The sequence below is a fragment of the Macrobrachium nipponense genome, chromosome 4 (assembly GCF_015104395.2).
Source record: "Macrobrachium nipponense isolate FS-2020 chromosome 4, ASM1510439v2, whole genome shotgun sequence".
Classification (NCBI taxonomy): Eukaryota; Metazoa; Arthropoda; class Malacostraca; order Decapoda; family Palaemonidae; genus Macrobrachium; species Macrobrachium nipponense.
This window is the reverse complement of record NC_061100.1, coordinates 112,164,480-112,190,600: the sequence shown is the minus strand read 5'-3', so window position 1 is coordinate 112,190,600 and position 26,121 is coordinate 112,164,480. Positions and strand designations below refer to the sequence as shown.

General features: G+C 35.9%; 1 protein-coding gene across 1 annotated transcript; it reads left to right on the top strand.

Annotated features, from left to right (window-relative positions):
* The first annotated feature begins 12,862 nt into the window (after window positions 1-12,862).
* On the top strand, window positions 12,863-24,245 carry LOC135211068 (uncharacterized). Its single transcript, XM_064244127.1, has 7 exons — window positions 12,863-14,799; window positions 17,091-17,175; window positions 20,450-20,581; window positions 21,060-21,232; window positions 21,499-21,670; window positions 21,798-22,009; window positions 22,210-24,245. Exons 1-7 carry the CDS (start codon window positions 14,569-14,571, stop codon window positions 23,419-23,421), a joined length of 2,217 nt encoding a protein of 738 aa, XP_064100197.1. The 5' UTR covers window positions 12,863-14,568; the 3' UTR covers window positions 23,422-24,245.
* Window positions 24,246-26,121: the final 1,876 nt, after the last annotated feature.

Sequence of the window (26,121 nt, the reverse complement as noted above, 5' to 3'; positions counted from 1 at the left end):
TTAAGTATTTGTTTTCATAGGCAATAACATAGACTCACATACATGCATACATATATAAAAATATATCCAAATACATGTGTATATATATAATTATTTGTAGTGACAGTCCAGCATTCGATAAGCTTTTTAGTTTTCTTTAATCTTCTCTGCTGGGAGTTTCTCTGTCCTTAATAACCCCATTTGCCTTTTTGTCAAAAGTTTAAGAGTAGCTTCGTATATCGCCCTTATTCTGCTCTGTCAAGCAGAGCTTCTGTTGTACTTCAAGTCGCCTGTTTTTATATCTTCACTCTCTCCAGGTTCTCAGTTCGAAGGATGCTAAGCAGCATCCATGAACCATGGCACTTATTTTCCTTCATTTTCTTTTGCTTAACTGTAGTAAATTTTTCTCTCTCTAATCATTCACACATGTGTGAATCTGTATGTGTATAAGTACACACAAATCAGCCATATAGTTGATATTTACATAAAATTATTGATGACGCTAAAAGAATGCAGTTTGTTTTTTGCATTTATAGCTTGTTTCAGAAATTATTGAAATTTTTTGGTACAGCATTGTACAATTACTGCATTTCGTTGTAGTAGTATTACAGAATGGAAAGAGAATATGACAATGTTTATTTTTCATTTTCAAGGTACAATGAAAGTAAAGATTTGATTCTCGTCCAAATTCGTAAAAACCTCTGGTTGTTTTCTATGCACGTTTAAGACAAGGACATGCGTAAAAACAGGCACGGGGTGAGTGACTGACAGAGAGAGAGAGAGAGAGAGAGAGAGAGAGAGAGAACGACGAGGACATTCACTTAAATTTAACAGATTGTGAACTATCTCTGCGCAATATGGACATGATATGGAATGCGTCCAAAAGTTTGTTTTTTTTGTGTGGCCGACGTGTGCCTTGAACTACTGTCAGAGGTCAATCGGTGCATTTAGGAACGTATTTGAAAGTCAGATGGCAACTGTTGTCTCTCTGATGATAAAATAAGCAAGCAAACTGGACAAGGAAAAATTAAATAAGGGTAGGAGAAAGCGGTCTATTGCGAGAATTATACTGAAAGTAATTATTGTTTTCATCTGTCGAATTCTCTTTTTTACATCCGAGAAAGATATATGTACCGTGGGAATGTAAATATTATGGTGTCTTAGTAGATGTAGTGAAGTTGAGTATGACAACTCGTCAATAATTTAATTTTTCTTTGTAGCTGTGTTTCATGAGATTTTGTAATATTTTCCTGATAAAGAAATTTTGCGTATAAATTAAAAGCGTCAAGCTCATACAACATCGGTTTTTGTCTGTCTATTGATTTCTTTAGAATAGTGTATATAATCGCTTACTGTATATAACCTCTAATTGTATAATCGCTAAGTTAGAATTGTAAGATTTACAGTAAATTATCTATGATGCAAATCTGAGAAAATTAGCTGTCATCATATTTTGGCCTTATGTAATTTTAATCATTACCAAATCTTTTAAGTTTTCGACTTGTGTATGAAAAAGATCAAGCTTAAATATTTGATATTCCTGATATAAAATCTATTCTGGCATCCTAAATTTATACAAATCATTCCATTCACGTGCATAAATCAATAGATTGGAAAATAAATAGTAAAAGACCAAGAGTAAAATTCATAAAATCATAGGCCTACATTTGCATAGCTTCAGCATCATCACTCACATCGCCAACCACAATAATTCATCGAACATTGTTCAAACAGCTGCGGGCAAGACTTACCATGCCGAATTAGCAGCGCCCCAGCATGTCAAGTGGCTACACCATGTATGTACAAAAACATCGTTCGCGAAAGTAAGAATGCTATTAATGTGGACCGGTTAAGTAGCCAAGGAAAAGGCTAGGCTTCTGGTAGCCGCCCAGCGGTATCCACAACCCGTTTTCGGAACACACTGACGGACGAAGCGTTTTCTTTGAAACGAATATTACATCAGATAACTGTCGGTTTTCAAAAGAATTCTCTCTCTCTCTCTCTCTCTCTCTCTCTCTCTGCCCAAATTCCTGGTTGCTGGTTGCACAGGAAGGTGCCTCCCAAGGAGTATGCTGCAGTGTCGCCAACTACATACTTTAACATAGGTCTGTCCTCTTTTGGATTTCCTGTCATATGCTGGTCTTGTATGCATATAAGTGAGCGAATGTATTCCGGATGGAAGACTGCTCGGTCTGTCACTTTCCCTGGGTGTCATAAAAAATCAGTATGCGGTCTAATGCAGTCAAGCTGTTATACTTTGCCTGGGTGCACGCTGAAGGATGTTACTCTTTCTTTCGTTATTTTCGCTTTCCCTCCTCTTCCCTCTCCTCTTTCAAACGATGTTTGTGTAAATGTGTCATTCCTGATCGTTCTCTCTCTCTCTCTCTCTCTCTCTCTCTCTCTCTCTCTCTCTCATTTCCGTACATCTTTAATTTCATTATATCTTATATCTTTCTCTGAAAATAATTTTTTCTTTGAATTTTTCCTATTTTCTTTAATTTACTGTCATTTCATTCTACGACAATAACGCTTTACAGTCTCGCTCAATAATCTGAAGTAAAGGAATATTAATTATCAAAGAAGACTGTTATCTAGTAAGAGGCAAAAGTGGTTAAAAACGAATCCATTAGTGGCCCGTTATAAATGGTTCCATTTGATCAGATTTGGCAAATGTTCGATTGCGCCTCTCTCTCTCTCTCTCTCTCTCTCATTATTTTTTAAACTTAATTATCAGAAATATCAGAGAGGCTATTGTGTCTTTTTATAGTACTTGCAAAATGATACATGATATAAAAGGTTGACAGTTTTTCTTATTTGGTTCCAACAGGAAATAGCAGCCAGTCCTTATTATGACATTTCAGTAGCATATGACCAATTTGATTCCGTTCGATGAATACGTGTATTGCAGCGTCTTTAGGAAACGTATAAATTACTAAATTTCGTCATAGCGGTATATACTACAGGGCCTTTTAGTCCATGTGGGATTACTATTTGTTTCTATGTTGAAATCTCTAAGGGAGACTTAAACTTCTTGGTATCGAGAGAAACTACACTTCTACAGATTCCCTTGACCGGGTAAATTTCGACACTTAGCTCGTGCTTCTACCGTACAGGACGTAGTACGTGGACAGTGGGATATTGACATCATATGAAATATCTAATGACATAAATAACTATTAACTTCACTATTACAATGAAATGGTCCTCGATATCATTAGTCCATGTGGGATTAGTATTGGTTCCTGTGTTGAAATCTCTCGGGAAGACTTCTTGGTATCGGGAGACAATACGCCGACTAAGTAGATTCCAACACTTCAGCTTCGCTCTACTGCAACGGGAATAGTACGTGGACAGTAGGACATTTTGACGTCACATGAAATATCTAATTGTACGAATAACTGTTAACTTGAGTGTTACACTAAAATGGTCCTCAATATCACACTTTCAGTGAAGGTTGTTCTGTAAGAAATGATTGTAATTCCTACGTTATTTCTGCATCAGATTAAAGGCTTCTCAGACAAAGTGAAGGAATTTTTAAAGAACATATTATACCCTTTTGTTAAATATTTATTCATATAAATAAGAGACTGCGACAGCAAATGGGATTGTAGTTAATTCTGATGGAAACGTGATTAACGTTATATTTTATCCGGACGTAGAATGCTTCGAATTGGAAAGGCGATATATGCATACTAGTGTCATTTTCATCCTAAAGGAATGAAGTTAGTTTTGCGAAAAATAGTGCAGAATAATGATTTTATCCAGGTATAAGTTATTGAAAACGAGTACTATAGTATATCATAATTTGTCAGGAAAGTAAGATAATAATGGTATAAAAGAATGCTGAACTCTATGTACAGATCTATAACAAATCCTTTGTTTCAATATTCTGGTTATTTACAGTTTCATACACAATACACGCATATATATATATATATATATATATATATACATATATATATATATATATATATATATATATATATATATAATATATATATATATATATATATATATATATATATATATATATATATAAGATATATATGTATGTAGACACGTGTGTGTGTGCACGCTCGGTAATAGGTAGATATAAATAGAAGCACTGGTATTTTTGTTTTGTGTCTTGGGTAATGCATCAGTGGTCGTGAGATTTTGCTGCATCAGATGTTACCGAGTACCATTAATTCCTGACAAAAGTTGCACAAGATGGAAATTGCCGTGGCTGGAAGAAGTTAACCGTGACTTCAGTAGTTGTATTGCTATAAATTCGAAATATCAGATATTTTTCTGACTTTCGAGTGACGCAATGTCCCTTGATTGCATTTTGTCTTGCAGCCGTGCTTTTGGAGTCGAAGTCCCTGTGGTTAGTTCTTAGTTTATCAATTGTAATGACGTAATTATAGTCTTAGTTTATATATTTCCCTTGATAATGGTGTTTATTATTCATTGTTCGCGTACTCGTAGTCATTGTTTGTTATTGTAACTATCCAGAACCCGCATATATTGTGAATAGCTTTCTTACATATGCTGGTTTATGTCTTCTTTCGTTTGATTTATATGCGATGTTTTTCATTTCTCGCTTCTTTGTCTGACTTTGCTGTCGAAATATTTGACAAATTTGTTGGTGTGGCATTCGTTACTGGATGGAATGCAGCGGCTTTCACTTTTGTTTTTAAGATAATCAGTGCCTGTTTCTCCTTTTGCAGAATGGAAAGGCCAAATTGAATATGGCAATTATAGATTTTTCGAAAAAATAAGACAACACTGACCATTCCGACCCAGTCATCACAAATTTCGATTTATTCTCACACGCAAACCTTTGACAGATTCTCCCATCACTTCACGTACAACAAAGTAATCTTAAAGATATTTTTTTTCCTTTCGTTCAACCTATGAACTGCTAATTAGCCCACGAGAAACCTCTCGTCGGTTAAGATGACGCATGCGCAAAAAGAAACCGCAGTTCCAGTAAATACAAAGAGGACCTTCACTCGCGCTGGCTGCCTGATTGTTCGCTTTTTAACAGCTTTTAGTCAGAGAATATGTTTAAGCGGTCATACTTAAGGATTCATGGAGGAAATTCCTTCTTTCTCTCCCCCTCCCTCCAATCGGCTCTCTCTCTCTCTCTCTCTCTCTCTCTCTCTCTCTCTCTCTCTCTCTCTCTCTCTCTCTCTGTCCATTTTAGAGATCTTCAGTACGTACATTGCGCAATCTCCGGAAACGATTCATTCAGTCCTTGTGGTCTGTTCGATCTCGATACAGTTAGACTTGCCGGAAGAAAGACCAAAATGTATTTTGGAGAATGTGATTCCATTCAGTGGCTTTACCTACGTACAGGTGCCTCCAAGTGAGGACTTACTGATGCCACGCCCATATCAATGGGTTGGATTCTTATGTCGCCCAACGAGTCTATGTTTTTAAGTAAACCTGATTACGCGTATATTTAGGAGTAGCAGAAGTACATTTTCCATCATAATACTGTAGATTATTGTTACTGACATAAAACAATAATATGCATGCGGGCGTTTAATAATTTACGCGTATTCTCAAGCTTTCTTGCGTTCAAGTCAAGTCCTCATAATCAGAAAGTCTTCGACCTTTACTTGTACATCTTTTTTTTATTCCTGTGAATCACAAATTATTGGAAAATAATGAACTTTTTCTAATGCTCCTCTTTTGAATAATTTTTGGGCCAACGCTAATTCCTACGGAAGGAAGTGAATGATGTGACTATTCTTTTTCTATATAATGAAGTGAATTATGCAATGATTCGCTGTTTGGCCCTCATAATAAAAACCCGAAAGAATGCTAGAGGAAACAACTTTCCATCCTGAAGGACCCTATCGTTTGGGATATTTGAAGTAATACTCGATATCCTGATTCCTAGGAGCATCATTGCCATATCAATTTACCGTCAAATCAAGACCATGAAGTACGAATAAATTGCCCTTTTTTCGACGAGAAAAATCCTTGTGGTCAAATTAAAGGAAGAAAAGACGACCCTTCTCAGGCATATTTCCCAAAACTTCCCCTCCAACAATAAGCATCCTACTTGGGAGCTCTTTTAAGCGCGTCCTTGCCAAGGACGTCTATTGAGACTGGGACGCAGCAGAGCCCGAGCCGGAAAATCCGTTTCTCCCACCGACCGGGAGTTCCGCTACGCATGTGTTGCGTCACCGGCCTAATGGGGAACAGAGGAGTGACGCAGAATGCTAAGGCAACGTTGCGCTGGATGAGGCAATGGCTAAAACTCGCCAGTAGGGTGCTGGGTGGCAATCGAAAGCGGGACTCTACCTGGGTTTAGTCTACGTCATCTGCAACTCTCCTGTGGTGTTAGGCAAGAAAAAGGTTAGTTTACTTGACTTTGAAGGCGAAGTGAACTTTCAATTTGTAACTATTACTTTATATTGATCTCATTATTCTTGCACCTTGAGCATCTGAATTGAGGTTAGTAATGTGAGAAAATTGAAACCCAGTAACATAAACTTTTACACAGGTTTTTCGACAAAAAACGTTTTTACTTTATTTTACGTCAGCGCCCTTCAAATTGTCACCGTTCACATCAATTAAGCTACTGTCTGGCTTCACACAAAAATTAAACAGGTTCCTTGCGTCAGTATCGCATAAGTGGATTTACGACAAGTGATTTGGACGTGTGAAATGTGAATAATGTATTACTTACTTAATCCACGACTAGCTGTGGCTTCCTTCAAAGTGATGGTGGATGATAGCACTTGATATATTTTCCTTTGAGTTAAGTATAAAAGCTGAAGGTGCAACAATCACAAAGGCGTTGTTCTATTAATGGCAACAAATTACTAAATATTTCATATGTATTATTTCCAAGTACTTAACTATTTCATCATATGAAAAGTAGAAACTACATGTCATCTTATAAAGGGCAAAAGTAAAAAGAATTAAGTTCTCTCTTTTCTTCGTTGCCTCATTTTTTCTCACAATTCGATTGTAGTCAATGAGTTGCAGGACTTCAACAAGAAGTATGAAATGCAGTTTCGGATGTTGCAAGTTCGCCGCTGGCCGTTATTAAGGGAACAAAATGTTACACTCACCGGAGCCACTTGTTTTACTGTGAAATATCTGAATGTGATTTATCCGTCCCGGAGCATTTCTTTGTTTAGCTTAACGGGGCAGTCAAACTTCTCTTCAGAATGTCGAGATTTATAGTTATAGTTTCCATCTCCAATTATACTTTGCTTTTTAAGAGGTGCTGACCAGAGGAGTTATCGAGAGGTGAGGTCACTTGGCTGGCCATGTGAGAAAAAGTAACCGGACCAGGATACCATAAAACATTCTTTTTCATTTATTCCTGATGAATGTTACGTTTGAAACTCGCTTCAAGAAGTTTTTATAGGACTTTCTAAGTTGCTGAGAGTTTTTAACGTTACCGTTACTAAGACAGTAACAGTAACGCGTAAATAATGACTAATAACTAATCAGGGTCGTCCTGATTAAGTCGAGGTCGTCCAAGGCTGGTGCCCCGTGCCACATACCTGACAACTGGTCGCCACTGACACTTTTATCTGGCTGAGGAATGCAGCCTTCTGGGTCACTTATGCAATAACTGTAGAGATTGTTCAGTCTACATAGCAGAAGCTGAACAAATAGATTTTAATACACAAGTGTCACTTTTGGTGCTTTTAAAGGATGTGTCTAAAATCACTGTGTGATGGCATTCTAGATATGTATCTATTAAAAGGACGTCGTATAGGAACATCGGTGCCTTTTTTAGACACACACACACACACACACACACAACACACACACACACATATATATATATATATATATATATATATATATATATATATAGATAGATAGATAGATAGATAGATAGATAGAAATATTTTATATATGTATATATATACACACACTAAAGTCAATTGGCAGCTTTCAATTTCAATAAGTGAGTCATCAGAAGATACTATAAATACTTTTCTTTGTTTACGAATAACTCTATTTCCATTGCTGTTCTGAGCTAGAGTCCAACGCCTCACCCATCCAGGGTGATAGGGATGTTACCTTTTGTTCTTTTGTCTGTTACCTGCTGTTGGTCTTCACGTGGTCTCGTGTCTTACGTCGAATAAAGAGCCGAGAAAACTAGTCCGGTTTGCCTTCCTCTACCTGCGGCGAGAATTTCCTTTTGTATTTTATTCCGTTTATCTGAATGAAGAAAGCAGTAACTGACCCTGGTTTAATATTCTGGAGGAGTAAATTCCTTTCCACGGATTCTGAGGTAAATCGTGATAGGATCATTTCTTTTTTTGCTGTATGTCTTCTTATTTTTTATTGTTTGTAGTTTCTCTTCCATTTAGATTTTCTTCACATATTTGACGTGTCTATATTTCTTATTACTTTTCTGCCTAGGATATTTATGTACAAAGAAATACTTTGGAAATATAACGATAAAGTCTGACTGGATATTAAGTTCATATTTTGAACATAATGCGGCAATTTTTTCACACGTAATTTTTACGCATGGTATTTTTGTTGATTTGACTTTAGATAACACTTTCTTAACTGTCTTTTGTCTCCATTGTTGTATATCGTGTACTGCAATAAATTAAAATGAAATGAGAGAATATAATTTCATTTTCTATGATCTGCTACCACCCAATCTTTCTTGTCTATATTCTGTATATTGTTTATTGAGAGTGCATGTGGTAATTTCAGTAGACTTTAGTTTGATCCTACGGAGAGGAAATATCTTGGAGCAGCTTAATGAGAAGTCCATTGTGCCTTAGTTGTCTTGAGCAGGTAATGGGGATGTAGTAGTTAGTCGATGTTATGATCGTTGCCAAGGTGCTGAAGACCATTTAACTAAAAACTACATCCCCAAAAAAATCCAGTTCCGAAAGTTTGACGTCCTATAGAGAAATGAAGATCAACTCACTGCACAGGCCAGGATGCTTCTCTTTCGATTCTCAGACTTCAGTTTTTCAGAACTGTGAAAGTTTTCATTTTAAATTCTCGTTTTTCGATAATTTTTTGTTTGTCTTTACCCAGATAATAAGGTGTTTATCCAGTGTAAATCTGCGAACCCCCTGAAATCGATGTTGTTTTTGGAATGAAGAAATTGAACATCATAATAGAATTTTTCTGTCTAGAAGAATCCATCCTTGAAGATGGAAGGAAGTACTGAAAATATTGGAAATGTCAGAAAGCTGTAGCTTTCACGTATGCATTAGCATGATGGAACTGAAAGAAAGACTGTGCCAAAAAAAAAACAGGATAAAAAAAACGGAGACATGGACATCTAGATAGATGTGAAGTTGTTTCATCTTAAGAGACATGAAGACAAGTTGCAGGTAAATACAAATGAAAGTTTTCAGCTATCCAAACTAGACATTCATCCTTAATTGTGATAAGAAACATTGTCACTCCCAGGAGTTGAATTAAGCTGGGACCAACGCATTGGTAGTTTGCAAGCTTGAAATACGAGTTGGGGTGAAACCCTCTCAGTGTGAACTGTGCCAGGTGGAGTGTTTGAAGAGTTTTAGGGCTCCTTCTAGAGCCTGAGGATCCACTGGGAAGCATCCTGATCCTGGTTTTATATATATATATATATATATATATATATATATATATATATATATATATATATATATATATATACATATATATATACACACATATATATAATATAGTATAGACACATAGATATATATAATATATATATATAATAATATAATACATATTAATAGATAGGCAATAATATATGTAAGTATATATATATTATATATTATTATATTATATACTATATTATATTATCTATATACTTTGGGTATATATATATATATATATTATATGTATGTATGTATATATATATATATATATATGTATGATGTATATATATATTATATATATCTATATATATATATATACATATATATATAGGCATTATATAGATATGTAGTAGATATATATAATATTATATAGATATATATCTATATATAATATATATATATACTTATATAGATGTTGTATATATATATATATATATATATATATATATATATATATATATATATATATATATACGTATATAGCATGCACACATACACACACACACACACACACATATATATATATATATATATATATATATATATATATATATATATATATATATATATATATGATCAGTTTACTCCTATGAAGTAGTCAAATAGTAATGGAAAACTTGAGGATTAATGCTGAAAACAAAAACTCAAGTCAAATTTCGAAACAATCATCAGTTATGACCGTAATTTTTGTTTTTCTCCCAAATTCACCGTTATGTGAATCTGCCAGATTTACATATATTTCATGAATCTACAGGTTTCTCATTGTGCATGTAACTAATGAATAACAGTAGAGAGCGTATTTTGTAACAGAATTTATGAAACATTTTATGAAATTTTATGAAACATTTATGAGCTAATCGCCTATGTAGCAACAGAGGTAATGGCGTGTAGTATATGCGACAAAGCGGAAAGAATAAAGCTAACCAGATATAATGGTAATGTAGTACCACATCTGAATCATTGTGGTGCATGTTAACAAAAGACCTTTTTGTCTTCATTGCAAGATGACAAAGCACATCTTCCGTCGATGCGTTTGAAAACGAGGTAACAATTTGCAAACACAAGTAGAACGTATGAATTGCGTGTTGAAACGCTACAGTTTCAGCCCTGATGAACGTTGAGGAAACTATCCTAAGGTTGAGCGCTCATTGCATCACCGACTACAATGCCAGCTGCACGAGATTTGTTGATGCTGGTTAGGAGATGATATAGACCCGTAAGGAAATATAAATGTGGTGTATGTATGGTCTTCTGTCAACGATACTGCAAGATCAATGTATGGTCTTAAGGTATACTATTACCTAGTCACAGACTTACAGATTTATATAAGTAGTTGGTGTATTATTGAATGTACATCCTCACATTCGCTCATTTTAAATGTATAGTATTCTGTGTACATCGAACCACTTGCATCAGTGAATGACTGTGATCTTGTTTCCGTAAATTCATGGAATCAGAATCTCCCGGTCTTATAATGTACAAATATAAATGAGTTCTCCAATATCCAGTCAAAGTATGAAAATGCAGGTTCGCTTACACGCTTACGCGAACACAAAACCACACATACATAAACACATAACCACATACACACGCACACACACACACACGCACACACACACACACACATATATATATTATATATTATATATATATATATATATATATATTATATATATATATATATTATATATATATATATATATATATATAAGGGAGGGAGAGAATAAACCATATTTTTGCTTCCTGATTCCTGATACTTTCATTTTAATTTTCTCACGACTGAGACTTTCTTCTTTCACCTTTCACAGCAGTATGTTGCTCCTCATGTTCATCTCATACAATAACAGTGTCGATTCTATAAGTCTGCCGCGAAGACAATTCAAGTGATGATTTTTCCCTGGTGACATTTTCATCCACACAATGGCTGGTGTCAACCGCATAACGAAGTAAGGAAGATGATGCGGTTTCTCACACAAATCCAAATTTATTGTGCAATATCATTATTTGCATAATGCAAAATCAGCGGAAGGTGTATACTTCAGAGAATGGTTTCTCATGGTGACTTATAACTACATATACATGTCTGTGCTCTCTCTCTCTCTCTCTCTCTCTCTCTCTCTCTCTATATATATATATATATATATATATACACATTTATATATATATATATATATATATATATATATATGTATATATATGTATATATATACAATAAGCTACAAATGTCCTTTGATATCCAATTCGCTCTACCTCGGAATTAATATATTTCCATATATGTTAACCGAAGGGGAATTTTTCAGCTGATGATAATTTCGTCCTCTCATGGGTAAAAATTCACACACACACACACACACACACACACACACACACACACACACACACATATATATATATATATATATATATATATATATATATATATATATATATATACACACCTCAGAAATTTCTCACCGTTAATTTTTCGGAAGGCTTTATTTTTTGTGAAAATACAGAAGCATTTATCATTATATCTGTGAAAATAAAACCTTACGAGCCTGAAACTAAGCCTCCCATTAAGGTTTTAATTTCCTCTCCGTAACAATTATCTCGCCATCTTGGTTTCCTGTTTATCCTGACTTTCCCATTGCTGAACATTCCGAGATTCACCCGTCGTCCTTGAGGTCTGGGGACAGCCCGGACACATCTGCGCCTGGTCGTCCCGCTGACGAGCATTTGCTGCTGCTGTCTGCTGTCTGCTGTCTGCTGTCTGCTGTCTGCTGTCTGCTGTCTGCTGTCTGCTGTCTGCTGTCTGCTGTCTGCTATCTTCTGTCTGCTGTCTGTGTCTGCCTATTCGTTCTGTCTGCGTCTGCTTGTCTGCTGTCTGCTGTCTGCTGTCTGCTGTCTGCTGTCTGCTGTCTGCTGTTAGCTGTCTACCGTCTGCTGTTTGCTGTCTGCTGTCTGCTGTCTGCTGTCTGCTGAGAGTTTTGCCAGGAGCGAATTTGCATAGGGTGACTTCTGAATTATTTCAAGAATGGTTGTTTCGGTCGGCTCTCGACTCATATCTGCGTTAATGAGAGAATATTTGCGCGGTAACAAGGTGTCATTAGTGTGGTGTTAGGTTGCTCGCTTGTTTTGCGTTTGTCCCTCTCTACTTCTATTTTGGGGGGCTCTTTGTTGCAAGGGCACAAAAATGCCATTGCAAAGGTGTCGTCCAGGTGGTCTCTGGGAGGAGCCTTGTATCGGTAATTTATTTTCGTTTTCTGTGCAGAAACTTATGATCTAGAGCTAGGCTTGAAGGTTAATTTCTCAAAACTATTCTTGCTCTCTATTATGTTAAAGCTAGCATAATTGAAATCGATGTGTTTGTTTAATTCTTATTCCTAATACCTTGCAGTTTTCCTTCATCAGTTGCTTTCCTATTTTCCACGCTGGCATAAAGAACAGCGAGTATCGTCAAGTCTGTCTGACATTCGTGTTCACCTCGCCTTTGAACCCTTGGGTCTTGCATGCCAGTCTTTTACCGCCACCACGGGAAATACTGCACGACCAAACGTATTGGTCAACCTGTCAAAAAAAGAAAAAAAAAAAATCCTCCTCACACTATCTTCTTCTTCTTCCACAGAATTCCAGATCCGGTGGACGGCTGCCAGCAAACCCCCCTAGAATAGTGGTGGACCGCTGGTGGAAGTAGTAGCAGCAGCGGCAAGAGTTGGTGGTGGTAGAGGGGGTGTTCTCCCAGAAACCAGTCACTCACTTCTCAGCTGAGCTCACTCAGTCAGATCTCAGTTGCCGCCGGACGGTCGTCGAGGAAAGGTTGCGTGGATGCTGCGTCTGTTGCAGCTTCACATCGCCCAACGCCGTCCTGACTCTTCTCGCCTGGTAAAGCCAAGGTCAAAGATCACCAGAGTCGGCGGTCAACGCCAGGGCGACTAACCGTTTCGGACAAAGGTTAACTGGAGAAGACTCCAGGGAACAAAGGTTTTGCATTTTCGAACCTTTAAGGGATTTTATTTCGGCGAAAAAGAATTATTTATTGTGGCCCGACTCGACAGTGGAGAATTACATTATTGTTGGTTACGTTATTATTTATGGAAATGATTAGAAGTTTATGAAAATTCGCATCGAAAATGATTGTGATCAGTTTCGCGTCTATAGTGAGTATGTAAAAAAAAAAAAAAAATTCTCAACAGAAAACTTCCCTCTACAGAATTTGACTTCCAGGCTTAAGTTCAGATTTCAAAGCAACAGAAATTTGCTGCTGAACGTTTCTTCAGTAAAAAGAAAGTGGCGATTGAAAGCTCCGACCTTGAAAAGCCCAAAAGTGACAGAAGCAAAAAGTGACGAAAGGATTTAACAGAAAAAAATTTATTCATTCTATTTGTGGGGAATAACGAAGTGGGTTCCCGAGGATTAGAAAGCAACCGGGATACAAAGCAGACGAGAAAATCCGAAATTCATGCAAGCGTATTAACCCGGAGTGCCAGGATCTAACTTCAGAAGTCACGCTTTATCTATCGGAGTTGGCAACACGCCCACCTCCGCCCACACTCCTTTGCGCCCACGTCAGCCATGACCTGTTCTTGAGGTCGGTCAGGACGTTGTTAAGTGTTTGATAGCAAAGAGAGAGAGAGAGAGAGAGAAGTGAATTTTGATTGTCTAATAGCTTTTGAATACTTGTAAGACTGGTTTTATTTATTAATTTTCTCCAAGAAAAAAAAAAAGCTGAAAATCAAAGTCCCATTTATAAAGTGAACTGAATCGTAAAGTTTATGAAAATAACTTGAAGGAAGCGATAAAAAGAAAATCTATATAAAACACAGAGATAACTAATTCTTTTGGAAGTTCAGGAAAAATAACAAATCGGAGAGAAACCTGTTATTCACTCTGTATCTGAAATGCCGGGAAGATGTGCTTGTTAGCCTTACCTGATCCGACCAAGACATCGAAGCCAGCGAGGAAAAATAGCAAGACAAGAACCCTGTGAGACGTCCCTTTCTTAGCCCCATCAAGAGCTATTAAGATGTCGTCCAGCGCACATTCGTCCATATCCTCTGGGAGCAGGGGCATTCCCCCTGCCCTGCCCCCACCCAATGGGCCTAATCTAGTCCCTCTGAACATGGTTCTCACGCCGAAAAATCTCCTGAAAAAGTACAAGCTGCCCACAGCGGCCCATCTTCTCACGCCCACGGCACCCCCGGGCCTGGATCTCTCGCGCCCACTTCTCCTCTACAATACTTATAATTCCATTAAGGTATGTTCAACATTCTCTTTGGAAGTTTTACATCAATTCATTGTTGGTCATTTTATGAATGTTAGAATTACTAATATTTATGCATAGAAATTAAGCTTATGAGTTTACAATTAATTATCGTAAATTAGGTGAAACGAAGATAATAGTTCTAGATTTTCATGTAAAGAAAAAAAAATATTAGAAAAAAGTAGGTTGTCAAAATATCCTTACTCAAGCTGTTTTTCTTCTTTACACGTACTCATACCAAAACTCATCCCACAGTAAAAGATTTACTAATTAAATCTTTTTCGAGAATAGTTTTTTGACAAACAGATAATACACCCAGTGAAAATGCAAAGTCATATGTATATAATTCCTAAATATTGGTTTAAACGCTGTGGAAAAAATAATGGTAAAGGAGCCTTACCTTATAAGAAGAATATACTGTATCAAATCAGAAATATTCTAATATGAGGCAAAAAGCTTTCGCCTTCAATTAAACTGTCGTTAAATAAGTATCACATTACCTGTCAAAAGGAGAATTCTCCATAAAAATCATCATTTTTGTAAGGTCAACCAACTTTGCACCTGTATAATCTCGAGCAAGTTGTCGGAAAAGTAATCAGACTGATAAAGCCTACGGGATCAACCCGTATCTTTTCAAATTCAAGACGCGCATTCTTTGTGTAAAGCACAGGTGTTGGATGAGATGTGCCTTACGTAGTTAATCATTTAAACATCATACATACGCATATCTCAAGTAATATAAAGTAGTACTTTATCAGCCGTTATAACCGATAGTTGTGTATATATATATATATATATATATATATATATATATATATATATATATATATATATATATAGTTATATATATATATATATATATATATATATATATATATATATATATATATACGTATATATATTATATATATATATATATATATATATATATACGTATATATATAGTAGTTATTCAATTTATATAACCAGTCTTTGGAAATTTTAAATGTATAATATTTGAAGTAAAATATAGATGACTTTATGTAATTCAAAAATCACTACTTTAGCTGTAAGCTCTACTTTAGCATTATGATAAAACTAAGGGCAATCATAGGGGGGATACAATATTTATCAACTGCAACAGTTTAATGAAGTCCAAAAAAAAAAAAAAACTGGGAATTGGAGGATTAAGAAACCCTATTTGATAGCTATGATTTCGAAAAGGTGTCGGGTAGTGGTTAAAAAAATATTAATGAGCTAAGGTATTTTCAGTGTTACTTTCAAGAGGATAATTAAGCATTTATTCTGGAAAACAGGCAGCATCAGACAAACAGTTGATATGTTTATATTAATCCAAGGTACACACACACACACACACACACACACACACACACATATATATATATATATATATATATATATATATATATATATGTATATATACGTGCATGTATGTATAAGGGTTTGTGTACATGCGACATTCATTATGTTTTCATGAAGCACTGTAGACAGGAAAATAAACTATCACAGTCATTTGCAACTTTTTTTTTTTTTTTTTTTTTAGAACCTGCCTATAGAAGTCGAATCTTGATATCGTTGGTTAAGTTCGGTAAAAAAACGAGTTATTTTCTATATGTATCGAACGAGAGATTTTTAAAAATTAAATCGGAGGCATAGAATCATAATAATTTATTTGCATCGAATATTAAATTTGCAGGTCTGATTTCCACAATTTGGCTCTGTATTCTCAGAAATCCTGTGTAAATGGAACAGACAAGACACGAAAAGAAAGCAAGGCAATAAAATCATTTATGAATTAGAAGGAAAGTAAATATTTGCAACGAACTGATGACTGGAAACCAGCTGTGTTTGCGAACTGATAATGACTTGCTTATCATTTTGCCTATTCCATGATCTGGACAGCCCAGTGAGACTGCAGTTTTTTGCTGTGTGAAAATTCTTTAAGAATTGTTGTAAAATTAATCATTCATTTTAACATAAGACTTCCGTGTACCAAAAATCATCCCAATATGCATTTATTTGGGTGTTTTGTTTGCAAATACAAAATACACGTTTGTGATTTGATGGATGTCTTATGACTGTATTAGGTAAAAGTACCATCTTTTGACAGTAGTTATGAATACAAAATTCATAGCTTGAAATATGTGTTTCAGACTTTTTACCTTAAAATCAACAAATTATTACCAGTAACATATAAGTCTTTATCCTTTATTCGAGTGGTTTGCCCATCCCCTGTCCACTTTCTCTATAGTATTATTATTGTTATCACTGTGATATTCTTTCAGGTTCGTGGTGTATCTCTGAAGCCAGGCAGAGATGGAAGCCTAACTCCTGTGGGACCCACCATTGTAATCCCAGATTCTTACTCAGGTATGGATTGTTTGTTAAAAGTATCTTTTTCTTTTGTTAATTTTCCATATCCTTTTTATTCAAGTTTACAAATTGGTTCAGATTGTTTGTATGTAAGCTTTAAACTGAAGCGTTTTGCAGCGAAGATTTTGTATTTAGATTACAAATACATTAGAGGAATTGAGGTGAATGATATCCCTCCTGTAGGTTATTAAAAAATGATTTGATGTTTGTCTCCTTGATCTGGAGAATATAATGCTTCTGACGAAAATATTGAAATGAAAACAAAACAGAACGAAGTGTCATGCTCGATCAGATAAAATCCGAGCAAGACGCGTGATGACAAGTGTTCGTGCATGGCAGGTGATGATGCCATGCCTTGCGTCAGCAACGTTGCGTCGGTGGTTAACCGAAATGTACCGCCGTGACGGACAGGGCCTGTCAAGGGTTCTCCTCGTTTCCTCTCCTGTTTACCTTTCTGTGTCTTTTTCCCATCTCTTTCCTCACCAGTTTCGTGGTAACGATCACACGTGATGATGAGGTTTATCTTTCGTTTCATCTGTGCTGGTCTCTTGCATCATTGATCATGATTTGGAAAGAGAAAACGAAACGCTAAAACAATGATGGCAGAAAATGGAATTGGTTGTGGCCCACGTGCTCTTACGAATATCATTTAAACTGCAAATGTACCTGCAGGTTCACTCTTGACGAATTCTTCGTATGGCTGTGATAAAGTCGATTAATATTGAAATTAATCCTGCATATCTCTCACGACTCTCTGTTTCATTTTCACGATGAAGTTTCATGTAAATTTGCAATGATCATATTCAGTTTAGTTTTGCTTATCCTGATTATGGTGAAGAACAGATACTGACTTACTCAACTTTACAAGGAAGAGAATTCATGACATCTTTTGTCATCCGGAAATAAGAATAGTTTGGCAATGGGAATTTAAGCAAAATAAATCTTTGTCCCATATCAGTTTTTATCATTAATTCAAGAATTTCTCTCTTGCTCGAATATATTGCAACTAGTGTCATTCAACACATATTCATTTCATTATTATCTGTTGAAAAATGGCTGAACAACTAGACAAAATAAAGTGATGAATTATCTTAGAATATTGGATTCATAGCTTGTATTACTCTCTCTTGTAAAGAATGGTAAGATTTTGTGTACCCATATATATCTATTTTCATATTAATTAATGTCATTGAAGGATTTTTTCTGTCACTTTTACATTTTATATAGTTTGGCTTTGTAGGTCCCTTACCCTGTCTTTCCTCGTAAAGCCCTTTTAATGAATTTTCTGTAAAAGCTTCCATTTTCATTTGCATTCTGTAGCTTCGTATTCCCGATTCAGATTCCAAATACATCACGTGACTAGAATCCAAAAGATTTATCCTAAAACTATTCGGCAAAAATTCCTTCAGTTCTGTTGGAATATATATATATATATATATATATATATATATATATATATATATATATATATATATATATATATATATATATATTATATATTATATATATATATATATATATATATATATATATATATATATATATATATATATATATATATATATATATATGTTTACAATAAAAACTTGATCCGCCTGTCTGTCTGTCTGTCTGATTTTTATATGAACCATGCCCATTTACTGTTTGATTTCTTTACATACTTGTGGTTTTCTCTAATTTTGTTGGCTATCTTATATCATAATAAGAAGTTAATATGCGCTTTTAATGACTTACATTGATATATCAGTCAACTTTACCTATTTATAATACAGCCCAGTATTTATTGAAGAACTTTCTATGAATGAGTGGCAGCAAATAAATGAAAATTGGTTGATTATACGTCATTGATTGACTTGACTGGTAAAGATAGGTATATATTACCTATCAACTGTTATAGCTAACAAATCACGAATGAGGGGACTAAAAGTTACGATGTATTATACGAAATGATAATTTTATATGTATTTAAGCTTGCAATAATTTTTGAAGTAATGAACTGCCTTTACACTTCAATATAGTTGAGTCTAATGAAATATCTCCAGTAAACAGGAAAAAGAAGTATAATTTTTCTGGTGCGCACGCGCGTTTGTGTGTGTGTGTGTGAGTGAGAGAGAGAGAGAGTGTGGGTGTGGATAAAGAGCTGCTATGAATGTTCCGTCTGGACAGGCAAAAGGATTTTTCCATTTACCGTTTTCCAAATTTTTGAAGGTAAATATCACGAAGGCTTTTTGCAACAGGCCATACTGTGATTACTTACTGGTGGATTATTAGCATACCTTTTCCTTTCAGTGGTTGCATGTGTATTGTCATTGTTCCTATCGTTATGTGAGCTTCGTTTTGTATCATGAAGTAAAGGTCTTAATTTGACAAACAGATAGACAGAGAAGTAACCATTTGGATTAAGTTGATGATAAAGTTACTTCTTAATATCTAACAAATTTAAGGCGAGGGCGTGATATGCCTCCTGACTTGTTTGAATTATGTAACAAAAAGGTTGGCAATAGAACTCAAGCATAAAAAAACAAAGTGCACTTCCAAGTATGTGAGATAAGATTGGAGGAAATGGCGGTGTCTGGAAATTGTCCAGTCTTCTTGCCAGGTAGTAAAAGCACAATTGAAAGACCATGAGAGTTATGGAATGGGATGATTTATGTATGTATGTATATATATAATATATATATATATATATATATATATATATATATATATATATATATATATATATATTTATAGGGATAAGGTGCTGTAAAAGGGCGATGCACTTTAGCTTGATTAGTGAATCCATAGAGATATGTGTGGTTGATGTGCGTAGGGTTTTGGGAGTAAATACTATGGATGACAAAAATATTTGGAGTAATAGCTAACAATTGTCTCAGAAAAAAGGCTCCTAGAGCTTCGCAGAAGTTGTGGAACAAGGATTGACGTTAAAGGAAGAAGAGCATGTTTAAATGATCAAGATTTTTGATCCGTGCTATCATGTGATCGATGAATCTGAATGCAAAGGAAGAATGGAATTATTTAAATGTATAATACATGTGGTGTAGGAAAGCCTGGAAAGATTCGGAAATGAAATCGTCAATATGAGCTGATTGCCTTCAAGTTCGATCAAGTTCTCATTGGACAGATGATCCAGCTCTCACTCTTATATAGATTTTTCTTTGAAGTCTCCCCATTTCAATAGGGTATATATTTTACTGAATATGCCCCTTGATTAGTATTGTTTCTCATCCTTTGAAGTTATTATATTGGTCTGCTTCTTTTACCTTTACAGGTTGGTTTTCCATTGTTGGCAACGACGGGCAGATGGCTTCGTTTTACTCTACTGTGGAACAGGTAGCTAATGGCCACGTGACCTTTTTCCTGACGCGGTATGATGTTCCTGCTTACACCAATACAGAAGATAGTAAGTGTTTCACACTCTTAAATGAACCACATTCTGTGGGCTATAATTCGTATTTTTGAAGTCTCTTGCAAGAGGATGACTTTTTTTTTTATGCTTGAAGGTTTGGTAAACAGTGTGGTTTACTGGAATCAAATTATCTTATAAAAGAATAACCACCTCTATTATTGAGCTAAATTTCTTGTTAGGAAATTCAAGTTACAGCCTAACAAAATATCTCACTTTTTCATAGGACTTCCTGAATCTCACTAAATTCTGTAAAGTATATTATTTTCTTCGTACTAATTTTAAAATCTACTGGTGTATTGGTTATTTAGATTCACAGTGTAAATTTCCAGTGGTAAAATGCATCATTGTGCCTAGTTTTAATTTTTAATGGTAGAATCTTATGTTAACTATTCAATAACAATTAAATGCAAGAGGAAATGATGACATTTCTATATTAAATGTGAATTTCTTATTTGATTCACTTTATCCTCAGGTGATGGGCGTATCCACTACCAAAAGACAATTGTGCAGAGTGGCCATGTCCTAAAGTTTATGGGAGTCTATGAAGACCTGAATGTACAAAGATCTAACAGCAGAAGGCCTCAAGATGCCTCCTCTGTTTTTAACTGCGACAAATATGCTCAGTGTCTCAACTACAGAAATGAGGTGGGTTAATCTGCTGGGCAGATAGGATACTCTTCAGCTGTTTTTGTATCTGGAAAATCTTTTGCCCTTTGTCTTTAGTGCTCATTGAATGCAGTTCTTTTGATTTACAAATTAGGTTCTTTATATCTAAGGTGATACATTTATGAATTTTGTCATGTCAAGATTGTTGTCGAGGTATTTAGCTTTGCTGAGTATTGTAAGAATAACCTTAATGTAGCCATAATTCAATTCAAGTTAAGGTTTTCATTTCTTCTCTCCTCTATTAGGTGGTGTTCTTGCCGTTCTCGGCATCAGGTCGTTTCTATACAACGGCTCACAAGAACAGCAAGAACTCAAACCACGTGTACCTGATGGCGCATATCCTCAAGAACCACAAGTTACCCATCACAGTTAGGCTTGTTTGTGGTTACATGCCAAGGGTGCCTTGCAGTTTCACTGGTAAGTGGATGTCGCGTTAATTTGAAAGGTCCTTGCAATGAAGGGTTTCTGTAAATTGCACGTATTTTGGAAAAAAGCAAAAGAAGCTAAGATCGGTTTCCAAAACTCATCTCTGATTTACTTGCAGGCCTGCTGCGCTTAGAAAAGCAGCAGAAAGAAGCTGTGATTTTGGCTTGCACGATGACCAACGAGGCTGATGCAACATTGTTCGAGATAGACGTATCTTCCAATTTTGTCCTGAAACCTGTAAAAGATCCAATGTTCCCCAAGACACCCATCTTCCTGAAGACTGTTTCATACTGTGAGGACGAAGCAGATGCCTGGCGGAGACAGATAAAGGTGGGCATTGACTGGGTCAACTAGTGCATGCAACAGCTCTGTGCACGATTTTGGATGTAAGTTGGTAATCATGCACATAACATTTGCATGCTAGAACTATGGATGATAGTTAAATTATCATTGCACTTTGCCATTTGCACTGCTCTAGTTGATATTTCGAGAAGTTAGATTGATATGTAATTTAATTTTCATCGTTACAGGTAACGCATCATGTGACTGAAAAGAGGTCAAGGTCATTGACCCGTTCATTGAGCGACAAATTTGTAGAGCCCCTGGCCAATGTTCGTCCTCTGAGCCTCTCATTCTTGGCTGATCCTGACAAGAAGAAGAATCGTGAGAGAGAGAAGTCTCAAGATGGCAAGCCACCACCTGTCTTCAAAGATAAGAGTAAAGACAAGACGAGGGACCACAAATTCAGGGAGTTCAGAAGCCGGGATAAACAAACTGAGAAGACGAAATTCAAGTATCATGACAGAAGCGGAAGCTTCAGTGGTTTCCCTTTGAAAGACCAGATCCTTGCAAAGAAGAACTCTGATGGCAGGAAAGTGTCCAAACAGAACACTTACGTTCTCCAGAATGGAAAGAGCTCCAAACACCAAGAGAAAAAGGGGGAAAGTGAGGGTAGTCTTATTTCTAATAGGTCAGTAGAAAACATGGACTATTCACGTGTAATAGATGATATTAGTCCTATTCCTGAAAGCAGTGATGAAGGTGAAAATCCTTATGCAGAAATATGTGATTATGGACTAAGGAGTCCATGTATGAGTGACAGAGGACCCATAAGCTTACCAAATTTGAGTCTTTTCAATGAGAGAGACGAAGTTTCAAGTAATATTAGTAGATGCAGCTCAAAGGACAATGATTCTATCAAAAAGCGACTCTTGTGCAAGAGTAAATCTTCCACTGAGAGTATTAGATCCAGATTAAGTATTTTAAATAGAGGAAGTAGCTTAGATAGAGATCATTTTATGACTAAAGAAATCTTATCTGAAAGCAGGTCCTCCAGTGTTAATGGTATTGCAAAGATCAACGTTGTACACAAAACAACTAAAGTTGACCAGGATAACTACATCACAAAAGAAAGCAAGAGTAGGACTAGGTCGCCGAGTGAGAAAAGTGGTTCGAAAATAAGCATCGTGAGCACTGAGACGAATCTCATCCAGCACAATTTTGACAACCTGAAAGAGAACCTCTCTGATTCTAATGATAATGCTCTGGACAAGGACAAAGTAAACGAAGTCTACATTATCAGGGTCGTTGTCAAGGATGAAGAAGAAGATAGGATGTCCACCCTCACCAAAAGCAGTTCAGGGGGTATTTATATGAAAATCAGAGGATTTGAAGTTCCTAAGGAAGAGCTAAGTAATGGTATTACTAGCAGTGAGGTCAACAGTTACGATTCTGTGTGTTAGAACTGTTTTTGAAGTTCCTAAGACTTAGCTCTTGCTGGAAGAGATAGTTTGTTCTTGATAACAGTAAGAAAGTTGTATCCCCCTGAGATGCAAATCTGTTTGGTATGGCTAATACATCAGGATTTAAATCAAAATCTGAAGGCATACATTCATCTTACTTTCTACAAAGAAGAATGGTAACAATGAGAATTTTGATAGCTCTTCATAGGTTTTTCTCATTAGTGTCCAGTCTCTGACAAAAGAATAAAAAAAAAGTACTGATGTACTGATCACATTGTTGGGGTTTGTGATTTTTAACTTATTGATTCTCATTACATCAAATACCTTCACTGGAAGGGGTTGTAGAATGTATTCTTTTGTTTCTTGAAATTGTAACTCCTCGAGACCGTCAGTACTCCAAAAAGTAGCCAGCCACCCCACTTGTTCTATTACTTTTTATCATTTAAAGACAAAATTTCCCCCTGGTGCTCTGAAGAAGAAAGTGGATGTAGGGAGAAATTCGTTTCTCCAAAAGAACAATGATAGGAGTGTTGGAAGCTCTAGTCATATTTCCTAGGATGTCGGTGTTCAAGTGAAGTTTGAAGCTTTTGTTCGAAGACCTGGAACTCATTCATAGAAAAGCAAAGAAATGCTTACTTGGAAAAGTAGAAAGTTAGTGAAATTGATCACTGCAGCATCGACAACCCTTTTTAAACAAAAAACCATGTAAAATAAACAGTTAAACCCTGTACATTTTGTAAGCACTTTTTCTATTTGAGCTTTTTATACATATTGTACATGCATTACACAATGATAACCCTTTTTATATAAATATGTATATTCTGTCATGCCTTTCATTTTCCTCTTGTCAAACACTTGATACATAAGATCTTTTATCTATAAGGTGAGAACCAATGAGTTAATAAGCAAAGATGACCAATGATGCATTAAAGAGATTAAAAGTAGCTCTGATGTATTTTCCTTATAAAAGAGAATGGTAGGAATGTTGGTCTTTTGCTTACTTAAACTCTTCCCTTTCAATTCCCTACTCCTGGCCTTGTATGTATTTGGCTTAATTTTTCACTCAAGCTGAACCTGAGTTCGATGTGTAGACATTTACTCTTGATCATTTCCTGTATTATCTCTTTTTTTCTTTATTAAATTTTTTGAGTTTAGGGAGGATATATCTCAAGCGTGGAAAGACCAGGTTGACTTTAGTGTTAGGGAGACTGGTCATCGCATTCTTAGGACCCAAAGAACAAGTACAGCGACTCAGAGACCAGGTTGAGCAGAGATACTCCCAGACATGCATGGCCCAAAGACAATGGTGGCAACATAACACTAAGCCCCTACAAGAAGTCATGTGAAAGGGCCCAGTAGGGTCTTACAAACCACACCCGTTGGATCTGCTACCTGGAGGTGTTTGCCTCTGGTTGTCGGTTAATCCAGTTATCAACAGAGAACCAAACTGAGTTGCATGACTTCTTAGAACCACCTGTTATATCTCATCGTTGCCCCAACATTGGAAAGGTAGCCAGTTGTTGCTTTTAAGAATTGTTGGTTACAGAGATGGCATATTGTAACTTCGACGCAAATATCGTAATTGATTCTACTCATCCATTCAAGTTTTGCCGTGTCAATTGACCAGTTTTGCAACTGGAGTAGCCCTTTTTTGTATTTGGAGTTGTTTGTTAATGTGGCTTGCTTAGGAAGTCCAAACAATCTCTCTAATTACTGGCGGAAGAAAAGACTAAGGAAATTATTGCTTTCTACTTTCTCTAAGCGCTTATCTCGTTTCTTAGATCGAATCTGGCTGATACTGGATAACCGTAGGAAGCAATGGCTACGACAACCAATAAAACAAAAAGAAGTAATGTTTCACACGGATATCTCAGAGAAAGCGTACTATAACCGAACCTTGGTGTTGTACATTGTATGGTCTTTTCTATTACCGGACACCACAAACTGGGTGTCTTTTATCAAAGGTTTCTGACTGATTTTCCTGAGTCTTTCTCGGTCAGATTCAGTCTTTCTATGGGAAGTTTGTTCCTTCCTATTCTCAATGCACTATTTCAGCGCATCCAGTCACTGGAAATATTTCCCTAATTCAAAACAAACACAGGTATGGTTGCAGGTCCACAATGATAATGTTCACTTGACGGAAGATGAACCTAGTCTAAGGTTCGAAAGCTTTTATTATCCATTAAAGACTTTATACTCACATGCAATATTATTGTGGACCTGCAACCATTGTCATCATTTTCGACACGGAAAATTGTGCAAATGCAGATATTTTGAAAATGCTCATTGCAAGTACTGAGCAGGTTATCACTGACGATTATTTGCTCAGTGATACACACAGCCGGTTCTTGATGTGACACTCATTCTCAGTTTTTATAATAATTCCTAGTTAGGATCCTTTATAGTGCACAATATTACTTATGTCCAACCCAAATTAATGCTTATCGCCATTCATTGTTATCGTCCAATTCCTAAAAAGTCGCCCTAGGATAGTCTGCAGGTGACCAATCTTATGCTTTAGGTTTTTTTGGTAAAAAATGATCGTCGCCAAAAAAAACTGATAATGTTGTTACTTTTGCCTGTCATGAAAATACCACAGAACACCACACGTAAAATTAACGCAAATAACTTTTAAAACATCATATAGTTTACACACTCTTGAATCAAAATATCCAAATAGTTTTATGACTAGGGATGATT